Below are 14,517 nucleotides of genomic sequence, written 5' to 3'. Positions count from 1 at the left end.
AGCACTAGAAGGAGCCGTACACGTCTGGTGGGAAACTTTCCTGCCACCAAACACCGGTGCCATGATGCCATCTGCCAACAGCATTCATTCAATGGAGTGAGACGGGCCGGGACGGTTGGGTCGCCATTAATAATTTGGTCATCCTTCTAGGTGGTGGAATGCAGGCCCATGAGTCACCCCTCTCAGTCCACAGTACGAGCTCAGAGTATTTCTCCATATCTGGCCCTGGCCACCTTCCTTCTATAAATAACCACACTTACTTTTCTTTTCTTCCACTCCTTGCTCTTGTGGAGTAATACTGTCTTTTTTCTCCATTGTTTCCTCTGTGGCCTATCTATCATCCGCATGGATCGCTCCCTACTTCTCCTTTCTTTCCTCTTGGTAAGCTAAACCAAATCCTCTCCTCCAATCTCTTTCTTTAGCTGCCTTGTTAAATTCATCTATATATCCTTCTCACGGAGAAACCTTATTCTTTTCCAGCTAGCAGCAGCAGTGGGCCATGCAGCCCTATCTCCCCAGCTCTACTGGCACTCAGTTCTCCCCAACACCCCCATGCCAAAAGCCATCAGCAACATCCTGAGCCCTGGTCTCTCTCTCTCTCTCTCTCTCCCCCTCTCTCAATCACACACAGCCAGAGCTGTTTCTTTTTTTTTTTTTTTTGATGTGATACTAACTGTTATCCTCTTGAAATTATAGATGCGTTTGCTGACGAGAAAGCGGGAACATCTGTCAGCGTAGGGAAGGGAGGTGTGTATGTGAACGCAGGGAAGGGAAAGCCCGGCGGCACCACCGTCGGCGTTGGCCGGGGCGGCGTTGGCGTTCATGTCAGCCCCGCAAATGGAAAGCCCGGTGGCACCAATGTCAGTGTGGGAAACGGTGGAGTCAGCGTAAACACTGGTTACCCGAAGAAGAAGCCGGTGGTGGTCAACGTGAGGCCTGGAAACTCGCCCTTCTCCTACATATATGCCGCCACCGAAACCCAACTCCATGACGACCCCAACGTCGCCCTTTTCTTCTTGGAGAAGGACCTCCGCCCCGGCGCCAAGATGAACCTCCACTTCACCCAAACCAACTCCGGCGCCACCTTCCTTTCCCGCCAAGAGGCCGACTCCATCCCCTTCTCTTCATCCAAGCTCCCGGCGATCCTCCATCAATTCTCGATAGAATCGGACTCCATCGAAGCCGAGGCGATGAAGAAGACGCTTAAAGAGTGCGAAGAGCCGGCAGTGGGCAGCGAGAAGAAGTACTGCGCCACCTCGCTGGAGTCCATGGCGGACTTCAGCACGTCGACCCTCGGAACGCACGACGTCAAGGCCATTTCGACCACGGTGGACAAGGAGGGGACGCCGGCGCAGCAATACACGATAAGGGCATCTGGTGTGCGGAGGATGGCGGGGACGGAGCTGGTGGCGTGCCACCCGGAGGCCTATCCGTATGCCGTGTTCTACTGCCATGCGACGACGGCGGCGAGGGCATACACGGTGGAGATGGTGGGGAAGGACTGGACGAAGGTGGAGGCGGTGGCGGTGTGCCACACCGACACCAAGGCGTGGAACCCCAAGCACCTGGCCTTCCAGGTGCTCAAGGTGAAGCCCGGGACGGTGCCCGTCTGTCACTTCTTGCCACAGGATCATGTGGTGTGGAGCCGCAGCAGTTAGAGGAGCGGCCGCTTCACTCGTTGATGGAGCTCCTCATCACCCACTGCTTCATGGTTTATGGAGGGCTCCGTACGTGGCATCTTTTAGCCTGCACGTTGGATTTTATTTTTATACATGTGTGGTGTGGGTTAGACGGTAGTGTGTTGTATGAAATGGCTGGCTCTGTCTATTAGTCGCTATGGGAACTTAAGATGATATATATATATATATATATATATATATATATATATATATATATATATATATATATGCACATGTGATCTTGATGTATTTCGTGATGATGATTAATAATAGTAATAAGGGCATTAGAGAGAAGCTTTACACTTTTGTGCTTATGCCTCTGCAGTTGCTTAAAGTTGAGGTAAGAGTTATCCTTATTAATTCTTTGCGGATAGGATTGAAGTTACGAGAATATGGATACCAATTTTCATAGGTGAAATGAATGCAGAATTTTGATGAAGGTGATATGATCACGACAAGAAAAAAAAAATAGATATAAAAAATATTGTAAGAGATTTAGTTTTACATCGGTTGTAAATTAAAAATAACTCTGATTTATATGATTGGGCCTTTCTCTCCCTCTTGAGATATCTTTTGGGCTTTAATCCAAGAGACAAAACCGTGGAGGAGAGAGTATATGCAAAATAGCTCCAAAGGCAAGAGAATTGATTGTTTAAGGGTAGCTCATTTGTGCGATGCTAAAGTCAATTTAGGACATGGCAGATCAGTATTTAGTGCTAGTTTAGGACGTGGCAGATCAGTATTTAGTGCTAGGAGGTCCCAATGACACCGACAAGAAGTTGGAAAAGAAAAAAAAAATGTTAGACTGAAAGCCAATTTAGGGCATCTTATTAATGTTTTTGGATCCGGAATTTTCTAAGGGTCTTTGTTTGATATTTTCATTTTCAAAGACTTTAGAAGAAAAAAACAAATTAGCTTGAGCAACTTATTTGATGAAACTTTTTTTTTTTGTTGTGAACTTTCAGAGTTTTTCAAAGGAAAGATTTACTGCTTTCAAAAAAGTGAAAACAAAAGGAAGAAAGGAGAAGAGTGTTGTGCACATGCTGTCTCGGATATTAATTTCCTGGCGGTAGTCCACTATTTTCTGGAAGAACAAAAGCGTAAAAACAACAACGATAACAATCAAGCCCTCATATTTCTGAGAAATAATCTTTATGTCGTTGTTATATCTCGATCGTATTTGCGGAGAACGGTTTCTCAGATGCACTCATCAGCATTGTGGTGCAAATTAACAATATGAAAAGGGAGAAGGATCATCTATGCGCCAACCACACTAACATACCAGGGTGGTAACATCTCGATGAGTGAAGTTAAAGAACTATCCAGGTCGCACTATTGTGATGTTTATAGTATATGACACTCATTTTGATCTGACATGACTTCAATGAATGACACGTATTGCTTAAATTACAGGCTAATAAACATTAATTGGTTTTCTAAATTTTGCTAGCCATGCGTCTACAATCAAATCAATGTCGTGTTCAGTAAGAAACATTGATTAGGGGTCACATCATCAAACCATGCTACTTGGCTAATGTACAAATCATTCCCCAGCCATGCAGCTGGCCGAGATAATTACATCTCATTACTATTATTATTATTATTTTTGGCTGAGGCTTGCGGCTCAAATTCCAGCTGTACCTGATGTTGAAGGCCCTATTTCAATCAAGAAAAAATTCTTTGTGCACCACGAATGACATAAAAAATTTATCATAAAATATATTATTTTATATAATTGATCTATATAATCATCATTTTTTAATATATATTTAATATTTATAATTTTTTTATTTAAAAATTTTATATGATAAAAATATTTCTATTTTTTTAAAAAAAATTATGACATCCCGTGATATATTATAATTTTCTACACATAAAATATCATAATATAACTCAAAAATTATGACATCCTGTGCATATTATGACATTCTGCATCAAATTATGACTTTCTGCATGCAGAATGTTATAATATAATCTAGAATATCATAATATAGAAGGGATATTTTTGTCCAATAATTTTTCAACGTACATTTAATGCCCACAGTTTCGCTTTTTCGTTTGAAAATTTTGAATGATAAAAATATCACTATTCTTTAAAAAAAATTATGACATCTTATGACATGTTATGACTTTCTGCATCAAAATTATGACTTCCTACACGTAGGATGTCATAACATGAATATAAAATATCATAATTATTTTCAAAAAATAAAAATATTTTTATCATTAAAAATTTTTAAACGAAAAAAAAAATTATAGGTATTAAATATGCATTGAAAAATGATAGTTATATAGACCAATCACATAAAATGATATGCTTCACGTCGAATTTTCTACATCGCTCACACAAAAAATTTCTCCACTATTTGGATAGAAACTTCAGAGATGGCCACTTTGTTAGTGCACTTGTAGCCTAGCCCAATTGGGATCGTTCCACCAAGGACAATGCTTGCTTTCGTAGTATCCTCCCTTGCCACTATTTGACGAGGAGATGGGGTTCAATCCTAGTTGAAGTTAGCCCTCAATAAATGGGATGGGTATAGAATAGGAAAGATGAAGGATAGCATTTTTTAATCTCAAAAAAGAATCCAATAATCCAATTAAACCCTTGAGATGAACTGCTATATAATTATCATTTAATGATCATTTATTGACTAAAAAATTGATCTTGATGACTCTTGTGGTTTTAATGCCTAAAATAAGCATAAACATATACAAAACAAGGCACAACTGTGCATGATTGCACATCAAGAACCGTCAGCAAATGAAAACATGGCCAAGGAAAAATCGCCATATAATGTTTCCTTTCTTGTTAAACAACAAATAATGTTTTCAAGACAAGGAAACTGATTTTAACTCCCTCGCTATTGGTTCCTCCGACTCATTATTTTCTCGCGTCCATCCTATGCTCAACTACCGCTCTTTGAATGGCAGTATCGGACTCATTATTTTCTCGCGTCCATCCTCTGCTCGGCAACCGCCCTTTAAATGACAGTATCCGGAAGACAACATAATGGCCCATAACGCCCCTTTTGATACTCCAAAAGTTATTCCTTACATATTCAAAAAGTATTTGATCGAGGAAAGTAAAAATCTAAAATCAAAATCAAAATAAGTGACTTTCATTCCAATAATTTGATTGGGAGAAACCTCATTTCGATTTCGATTCTAAGGTAAAATAGGAATGACTCAGTTTATATAGAACTCAATCCCTATTCTTTTCTATAAATTTAAATTTTCATTTCAATTTCGATTCTGATTTCAGTCACAAATTAAATGCTTTAGAGAATTTATTCATTCTGATTTCGATTTTAAGCTATTCTGATTCTCATTTTCATTTGAATTTCGATTACGAATCAAACACCTTCTCAATTACATCATTTATAAAAAATCAAATATTTTATTTTTTGAGATCTACCAGTTTCCTGGATTGCAACAATCTATATTCTCCCTCCTTATTCATTGCGCAAATTTTGCACATTTAAGAATTTTTTTCCCAATGAATGTATTTGATGCAGGCTGGGGGGACCTAGTGTGATACGGTTATTACACCCACGTCCATTCCATTGAACAACACCCGTCAATGTCAAGATGCCCATTACGCCATCATTCAAGCGCCCATTTCAAGAGCCGTAACAAGGGACAAGCAATATAAATCATGCTGGGCACAAATGAGAGGGAGGAGGCCCCGACAAAAGCTGCGGGTGATAGGAGGGTGGAGAGCCTCCAAAAAAAAAAAGGGCCACGGCCAACAGCAACAGCGTGAAACAAATACAAGCAAATGAGGGAAGAAAGAAGAGATTACTACGATGCTATCTCATCTTCAGATGATGACGATGATCTTTGCCTTCTACTCTATTGGGGCTTTTTTGCCCATGAATATCCGCAGCCAGTAGAAATCCCCTCCATCTCTCTTGCCGACGATGTCAACAAATCTATTCCGAACAGAAGAATACTAACAGTCATCGAGAAAAGAAAAAATAAAAGTCTGATCAAGACCCTCAACTTTGATTCTGTCATCGCCCACAACCGCACCCGACCTCATCATCCTTCACACCACCATCCTTGACATCACCTTATGCTTAAGTTGTTTCATCACCACCAGCACCAATATCAACTACATCGATCTTGCCATCAACATCCAATGTGACATTACCATCATTAGGCCGATCATCCTTAAATCGGTCAGAGGCCGATCAAATTCGATTAGATTCAACCATTTTCGGATCAATCAAATGTCGACTAGATCCAACCATCTTCAGCTCAGTCAGATGTCAATCAGATCCGATCATCTCCAATTTAACTACACATCGACCAAATCTAATTCAAACTAATCATCTCTATATCGATCAGACATCGACCATATCCAATATAGACCGATCATCTCCAATTCAATCAAACAGTGACTAGAATTGGGTCATACCATTCTAATATTTTTTTTTTTTTTTACTGTAATTCTAAAGTGCGACCTAACTTAGATATTAAAGGGTCCAATCTAAACCGACCACCTCTAACTTGATCAAACATCAATCAATAACACTATTCTGATCATTTATCATTTTTTTATCTTAGATATCAAAGAGTCTGATCGAAATCAATTCTGCGAGCTTTTCAATTTTTTTGCATATAGATCTATAATTTTAAGATAAATCATATTTCACCGTCGAAAGCCGAACGCCCTTCAAATGGTCTCAATAGAGCCAGATTTTGACAGCACCATGGTGCACCCTTCGTAGAGACAGCTAAAGAAAAATGAACTAATATTCTTAACTAAAACGCTAACTAAAAAGAAGAACAATAAAATATTAAACTAAAAAGTAAATGAGAAAATCAAGTGTCACCTGGGTTAGGGATGATCGAGAAATCACCTGGGTGTGCTTTCTCTCTCAAGTGGATTAGGGATGATCGAGAAATCACCTGGGTGTGCTTTGACCGTGAATGGTGTACATCGGTTGCATCAATATTACGTTGGCATCCAGGCCCGGCAGTAGCGGACTGTACATTCCTCTTATCTCACGAAGTCTCTCACGGATCGCCCTACGGAGCACAGAAACCGTGACAGAGTGGAGAAAATCTTAATCGACCGCATTAAATTCTTCTGATGGAACAAGTTAAGAACAACCCCATGACTTGCTATTTTAGATAGGACAGATGCGGCGACTGAGAACCTATCCCAATATATATTTAATTTTACATCAATTATTTATTAAATAATTTTTAAATATTTATATATAATTAAAAAAATTTGAATAATATTTTCCAACTAATATTTTGGATGAGATTTAGGATAGATAAGGGATTTAATCCAGAGACAAACACATGATTGTCCCGTTCATGCATTTTGCTATCACACCCTAACCCGGTAATTTGGCCCACTTAATAAGCCTAAACTTAATTGCACGTCAATCATCAACAGGTCAAGGATGGCGGCTAGATGCATCACAAGAATGGCATCATTAGAGGGATTTTTTTTCCACAGGTATTGAGGGTATGCACAAGGGTGCTAGTGTGGCTGACTTCCTCCACACTAGGAACCATAAAGTATGAGAATGTCCTCAATGATAACCCACTAAGGTAACCGGAATGGAATTGTAGAGAATAGACAATTAGCATTTTATAGAATAGAAGCACCCACGACTCCAAAGTAATTAGCCTAGAACATCATGATGTACTTATTTCATGGGGGTATGAATGTAACTACGAAAACATTTACAAGTAGTGCTGCTAAAAGCATGAGCGCCTCACAAAGCAATATAGATATATCGATTAAAAAAAATAAAAATAAGACAAGCTTTTATAACAAAAAAAAAAAAAAGCAGCAGCACACTAAAAGGTCAAAAGTAACAGATTTACCATAAAATATCCATAGATATTTGTATGATCAAGAACCCCTGATCCTATCACAGCTTTGCCGGTACAACTGCCTGACATGGAAGCCAGCAAGCCCACCACGCCATCATCATGGAGAGACAGCTACCCAGTCCAATGGAGACTGATTTAGCACCATTGATCTTATGCTAGATATACTTCAATTATGGCCAATTCTGCTGAGAGCCTGAGGACCAAGAATCATGGTCCAGGTGAAGAAAGCAGAACATTGTACTCATTCAAATGCCTCTGAAACCGAGCCAGACGAGCCTGCATATTTACAATTCCAGCAGCCTTCTGTGAGAGGAGTGCATTCAATTTCGATATGTAATCATCCAACTTGCTGCCAGGTTGATCTGCTTCAACCAGCAGGTTCATCTCCTGTAACAACAAAAGAATGAATGTACCAAAAAAAAAAGAATGAAGTTATATGATGCAGCTCTCATTTTCTGGTCCATAAAATAAAACACACTTGCCTCCCGAACAATATCAATAGTCTCTTCCACTTGTTTCCGATGTGCGACCACCAGATCTTCTTCTTCCTAACATTCACCAATCATCATGAGTCAAATGGGATGTCTTTGCATAGAAAAGGAAATATCAGTGTTGAACAGTTTCTACCTGCAATAGAGTATTCAGATCATCATCTTCATCATCATCAGCCACATCCTTCCATTTTGAGGTGGTACGTGAGCCCTCTTCACTCTATCATCCAAAGATGTAACTGAGAGATCTCTGCTTTTCCTTTCCTCCATGAAGTTTTTCCCTGCTCATATGCCATTGCAGATAAATCAATCTCCTCCGCAGTTGTTGGACGCTTGCTTCTTTGCTCCTTGAAATAATCACCATCGAATGAAGCCACATGCACCTCCTCCCTCTTGCTGGGGACAGGATCCATATTAAAAGTTGGAGATGTCTCTCTTCTAGATTGTTTTGATTCGCCAAATTTGTTTTTTTCATTGGCACTTTCATCATTGCTGCCTTCAAGGGTGGAGACAGGCGGTAAAATTGAAGATAGGGGTAAAGCAGTCGACTCTCTTAAGGTTCCTGATGGAAGATCCTTCTTGGGGTTGCTGCCCTTTGAGAGGCTCTTCACCCTAGGGGGTAAAAAAAGGTAATGCCTCTTTCTATAAATAAAACAAGGATATGTGATTGCTTATGTATACAAGTATAAAACCAAGTAGGTTACCTATCAGCATATCTCAATGTGTTGAGAGTGTGTTCACATGAACCAGAACTTGGAGAAATGCATGAAATCATCACAGTGCGTGAGTCTCCAATGAATGAGTCCCTCAGAACTTCCGTCAGTTTACTGCCCCTAAAAGGAATATGAACCTGATCATTGTCAAGTGCTCTAATACATTCCTTCAGTGCAAGCAAGCTTTTGTTGATCTCCGCACCTTCAATTCTGCATTGTATTTTTGGGATTGACTTGTTAGAACAGAGAGCTTACGTTGCCACAATTATGGTGAGGAAGTCCGTTAAATTATTACCTTGTCTGCTTATCATTATCAGTGGTATCTGCACCACGCTCACTGCCTGCAAGGTCTATGAAGGATAGCTTGCCAACAATCCGAGGTGGCTTTGATTCACTACCATCAACTGACTTTTTGATAGCAAGCTGAAGAATGGCATGAGATCGTGAAGACTCTTCATTCGCACCAGTAGTACCTATACTCCTGGTTGCATTTCCTCTTTCAATTAACTCCCTGATAGCATCCACATTGGAAACTCTATACTCTTGTAAACCCACAATACAAACTTTCTGTTTACCATCCTCCCTCATGCAAAGCTTTCTGCAAAAGCCAAATTCAGGAATCAACATACACACACAAATGCAGAACTAAAGTAAAAACAATTTTGACAAACCTCCTGTCGTTTAGAAGATCAAAGAGCTTCCCACCATATATCTCAAAGAAACTGACAAACAACTGAAACCCTTGATTGCAGTACGTATGGTGCATGAGCCTCAGAATATCTTGTGATGCTCTAAGGGGGAGTGGTTGCATCGTATATGTCTTTCCACTACCTAATAAAAATAAGCAGAAAACAATTGAAGCTTTTATAAGTTAAGTTGGAATCAAAATGGCAAAAGCAACATGCTATAGAAAAGACGAAAGTGGCACTAAAAAAGAGGCATGCATTTAGAAATGTATAATCTGATAAAATCAAACTGCATTTGCTTGTCAAAATGTAACTATGATACAATCTACATGCAAAAGATTGCATAAATCCAGGTATCAAAATAGTCCAGAATATGGGTAACCACCTATTGACCTTCATCAAGATAACACCAAACAAATGCCTAGAGGACATAAATCAAGAGTGCCTTTATGTTAAGACATTTGAGTTTATTGCTACAAAAGCAACCTACTGGCAAAATTGATTTTTGATCATGGAGCAAAAGGATTTCAGGAAGTAATTACTGAAATCTAGACCACACAATTGATATAGAGCACAACAAACTAGAATTCATAAATATCTTAGGCCATTAATGCGGCTTTAACCATCTCAGAGCATCATAGTAGAAGAGACTGAGAATGTTGGGCAAAGCATAAGAAATGGTCATAAAAGGTAAGAAAAGGAGTCCATAAGATGGCCTTTAACTAGGAGAAAATGGAGGTCAATTCATGAATTGCATGTAAAATACATGACAAATACAATCAATGTTTGTAACAATGGTTTTCTAAGCACAAAGCAACAATTTTTCCATCTATAAGAGATTCAAAAAGCAAACAGAATGTTACGGATCTTTCAAAAATGTTAAGCATTGGTATACAGAAAATAATGTATAAACATGTTACAGTGTGGTTTTTCAAAAACAAATTGAAGAAGCATCTGTTGAACTCTTCATATAAATATATGAAACAAGTACTTGCCTGTTTGTCCATAAGCAAAACAAGTTGCCTTGGTACGCCGAAAAATTGCAGGAACAATTGGCTCCACTGTCTCCTGATAAACCTAGTAGACCAAAGAAAAATCAAATACTGGTGTAGAGAATATTCCACAAGAAAATTTTGCATCAGCGGCATGCACTTACTTCATCATTTGAAACATCCTCATCCAACACAGCATCAAATACGAATTCATGCTTCTCAACATACTCTGTTAGGTCAACCTGCGGGAAGACAAAAGATAAGAGGTGAACCGCGTACACTGTAAAGTATAACTAAATATTAGAATCAAAAGAACAAAGAGGAAAATCCTCTCCAGGTGGCAAAGATAATGTTACTAAGATCCAGGGCAAAAAATGAGGTACCGTACACAAGTTCATGGACAACAAGTGCTTATAAGGAGTGTAGGATAAGAAATGGTGAGAGCAATCATAGTTTGCAATGAGTGGCTTCCCTCTTCAAGATTCCCGATCTTGAAGCAATCAATGTAATTTAATTTTCTTGGTTTTTGAGATCTTGTAAACCCTTGTTCATTGTCCATGAAAGGAGCTAAGTAACAAATAAACTCCCATTCCTGGCTGAAAAATACTGGGCATCTAAAAGGCAATGGACAGAGCAGGCAGCAATAGAGTTGCATACACTCTTTTGAGATCTTGCAGAGCCTTGTTCATTGTCCATGAAAGGAGCTAAGTAACAAAATAAACTCCAATCCTGACTGAAAAATACTGGGCATCTAAAAGGCAATGGACAGAGCAGACAGGTTGGAAATTTCAGCATAAGTTTTGGGGATTTTCTATTAACATTTCAGCATAAGTTTCTATCAGGTTGGAAATTATAATAACGGAACAGGCATGTGATTTAATCAAGAGAATTTTTTTTACTCAGATATGTTTCTAACAGTACTTGAATGATTCATTCAATTATTGGTAAAGAAAATACAATGACTGGTGACAGATACAAATAATTTAGTCATAATATTTGAAGTTTTCATACAAGAGATAGGATTATCACATTACTGATCATTGAGGACAATGCCTCATGATAAGCAAATGCATTAGTAGCAATTTTGTCTCGTGCAGGAGGCAAATGAAGTTAAAAATGAGGAACCTCACTGCATTGTCATAACTGCTGCCAGGTCCTTTAGGTCTATAGAACCTTGGCTTTGAGTATTTTACTGGCTTTTGGATGTTAACTTTCTTCTGGTGAAAAATTAACGTTTTGTAACCCAAGAACATTAAGAGAACAATTTGCAGCACTGCAAGGTCGCATAATAAAGATCCATGGATTATCTGATTCATGACTTTTGCAATGGTGACTAATCAGATCATAATTTTATAGTGCAGAATTAAGTTTTAACATATTTTGTTTGAGACATAAAATTTTAAGATGCCCTGATTATGCATAAGGACCTTCATATATGTAAATCCGGGGAAAGTTTCATCAACAAATCCCCTTGAATCCATATTTTCAATTCTTGGGGGCATGTGGGTTTTCTGCTACATGAATGTTCTCATCTTATGTGCGTTGATGAACACATCTAGACCAACATCAACAACATCAACACTTTTGGTGCATTCTGTTGTCTAAGACTTTAATTTTGTTGCACATAATCCAACTGTTCAAGTGCATTGAATGAACATAAATCAAATGATTTTCAGGTTGTTGTAGTGCCCATGGGTTTTTCATCCTCTTATTTACCTCTTCCAGGTGACCAGGGGCTAGGGTAGGGGTTCTCCTAAATGTTTGCCTAAATGCAGATGATATATGAAGATTGGGGTTTTTTCCTTGAAATTTGTCAAGTTTGAACCATTGTTCAGGTTGGTCCATTCACCCTTAAAAAAAGTTAATGGCAAACAATTCCGGGAATATGGTCACTGGTCATTGACTAGCATGTTTAACAAGCTAAAATGTCTACATTACATTACATTGGAGAGGAAAAGAAAACACCCATCATCACTTCATGCATGTTTGCATGGAGTCAGGTTCTTCACTCTAGTTGTTCCATTAACCAAACAGGTTGCATCAAAAAATAACCAAGGAATCAATAACTGAAGCTTTCAAGGTTCAATTAGATAACAATCGGAAGACTTTAACAGACGAGAATTACAACAACCCACTTGACGCTCACCTTCAGTTTAGTCTCATGTACAGTAAGAGAATTGGAGGTTCGTTCTATTGTGATGATGTCTTCCTCTTTCTTTGCTATTTCCTTTTTGTTAAGTGGCCTCTTGCGCACCTGCATTCAGAGATCCAGACTATTAGAGGGATTCTTTACCATTTAAATAAAAAGATAACCTTTTTAGCCATAGAACGTGAGCATGAGGTTGCATCTATGTCTTGTGATAACAGAACACATAGTCTAATGTCACAAATATTTACCACAGCCAAACTCATGAAGAACACTACTAATTACAGTTGTTAGATTAATTTTAAGAGGTTATGATCACATCCTTCTGATCAAACATACTATAAGCCATTTGAAGGCAAGCAGTAATAATTTTGCAGACATCGTACCACTACTTTGATCTTGGCAACAGAAGCCAGCTTCTCTTTGTCTGCTGAGAAATTTTTCAAGGGATTGTTCTCTGCCTTGGTTATCTGTTTGCCGGTAAAAAAGCTTGGATCCAAATCATCAAAGCCTCTACCTTGAGCATATCCAAATGGTTGAACACCATCATACAATACAGGAAGTGGAATCTGCCCACATTGGTAGACAAAATAAGCAAAAAATACACCACAAAATTTTATCTTGCCAAACAGAACTTGAACAAATTAATGGGCAAACAGTATAAGGTATATTTTCAACATATATAATGTAGCATTTAAAAATATGATTTGGAAAATTTTAAGCTTAAAAACCATCAGGATGGAGATACGGAAACAAATAGAGAGGGGGATTTACTTCAGGAAGGAGCTCAGTGTCGAGGGAGTGGAGATCCAAGATCCCTGGGCTCAGCTGGCCGGCCGACACGGTATCATCCCCATTCCTCCTCTGGCTCGAAGACCACGAGCCCAATGCTGGCGCCGAGGACTCAACCGACAAGAAGAGCTCCCCTCCTGTGCCTCTGTTCACGCCCCGCACCGCCCTCGAGTACTCAACCTATATGCCAATCCAATCCAAATCGATCAAGATTTGCTCTCAAATGCCAAGAAGAATCCATTGATTTCAAGTAGATCTAGAGGACAGACGGCGATCGACCGGCATACCTGCTGGGAAGGAGGGAGGCTGGAGGAATAGGGGTGGTTGATGCCGGCAGACCCAAGCCACTTGCCGCCGGCGCCGGCGGAGTCGATGAGGAAGTGGTCGGACGAGAATTGCCGCTGGTGGTGGCCGGATCGCGGCGGTATCTGCCTCCCACCGACCGCCGCGCCGCTCATCGTTCCGTCCTTTTCGTCCCGATCGGTCGCGATGAGACTGCCGGCCGGCCGAATGGTGGGTAGAAGAAGACAAAGAACCGACCCTTTTCGAAATCACAGTGAGATTTTAATTTAAAGGTCAGTTGGTCGTTGGAGAGATTTGATTTAAAATAAAAACAAGAAAAAGTGATCACACCAGCAACAATCGATTAAAGCTTATCAAAGGATATAAGAAATGCGTGTGAGATATTTCAAAAGTTTGAAAGGGGTTAGGTGATGAATCGGGAGGAGAGAGGGGAAGCGCTCGGGACGAGGGAGGACGGGGAGCACGGGGGTCGGGTGATCTCGCTGCCTTCCCAAAGGGCGGGGTGGGTCCCTGGGAACTCGTGGTAGGGTCGGACGCAGTCGGTTCTCGACTTTTGGCCCGCCACGGACGATACGTTCAAATTCTGCGGCATGGCTGGGCCGGGTCTGGTTTGGGGTAGGGTCATTGAGTAATTCTTTATGTACCTCATGCGGAGCAGCAAATTTAATGTAGAATATATTATTTAATTATATAAAATTATATAATATAATTAATAATAAAATAGATATTAAATATCATCCAATTTTTTTCATCAAATTTTTATGATGAAAATATTATTTTTCTGTATAGAATAAATAATGAACAATATTATTACTTTCTGATATCCTATATGCTTCCTATTAATATATATGAC

General features: G+C 39.5%; 2 protein-coding genes across 2 annotated transcripts; one reads left to right on the top strand and one right to left on the bottom strand.

The window, feature by feature from the left end:
- Nucleotides 1-222: 222 nt before the first annotated feature.
- Nucleotides 223-1,985, top strand: LOC140858423 (BURP domain-containing protein 3-like). Its single transcript, XM_073259008.1, has 3 exons — nt 223-381; nt 481-586; nt 697-1,985. Exons 1-3 carry the CDS (start codon nt 346-348, stop codon nt 1,656-1,658), a joined length of 1,104 nt encoding a protein of 367 aa, XP_073115109.1. The 5' UTR covers nt 223-345; the 3' UTR covers nt 1,659-1,985.
- A 5,342-nt stretch (nt 1,986-7,327) lies between these two features.
- On the bottom strand, nt 7,328-14,137 carry LOC105047510 (kinesin-like protein KIN-13B). Its single transcript, XM_073259009.1, is given in 14 exon segments — nt 7,328-7,928; nt 8,024-8,089; nt 8,169-8,230; nt 8,233-8,277; nt 8,280-8,644; nt 8,737-8,955; nt 9,041-9,343; nt 9,417-9,572; nt 10,423-10,508; nt 10,588-10,665; nt 12,570-12,677; nt 12,956-13,138; nt 13,344-13,541; nt 13,649-14,137. Coding segments are annotated over 14 exon segments (2,220 nt in total). The 5' UTR covers nt 13,820-14,137; the 3' UTR covers nt 7,328-7,748.
- Between the last annotated feature and the right edge of the window lie 380 nt (nt 14,138-14,517).

The sequence above is a fragment of the Elaeis guineensis genome, chromosome 6 (genome assembly GCF_000442705.2).
Source record: "Elaeis guineensis isolate ETL-2024a chromosome 6, EG11, whole genome shotgun sequence".
Lineage (NCBI taxonomy): Eukaryota > Viridiplantae > Streptophyta > Magnoliopsida > Arecales > Arecaceae > Elaeis > Elaeis guineensis.
The sequence above is the reverse complement of the archived record's forward strand: the minus strand, read 5'-3'. Positions and strand labels throughout refer to the sequence as shown.

Coding starts and splice junctions, on each gene's coding strand:
- LOC140858423 (XM_073259008.1), top strand. CDS start 346: ATGGATCGCTCCCTACTTCTCCTTTCTTTCCTCTTG. Junction 382..480: donor TTCTCCTTTCTTTCCTCTTG/GTAAGCTAAACC, acceptor ATTCTTTTCCAG/CTAGCAGCAGCAGTGGGCCA. Junction 587..696: donor CAGCAACATCCTGAGCCCTG/GTCTCTCTCTCT, acceptor TTGAAATTATAG/ATGCGTTTGCTGACGAGAAA.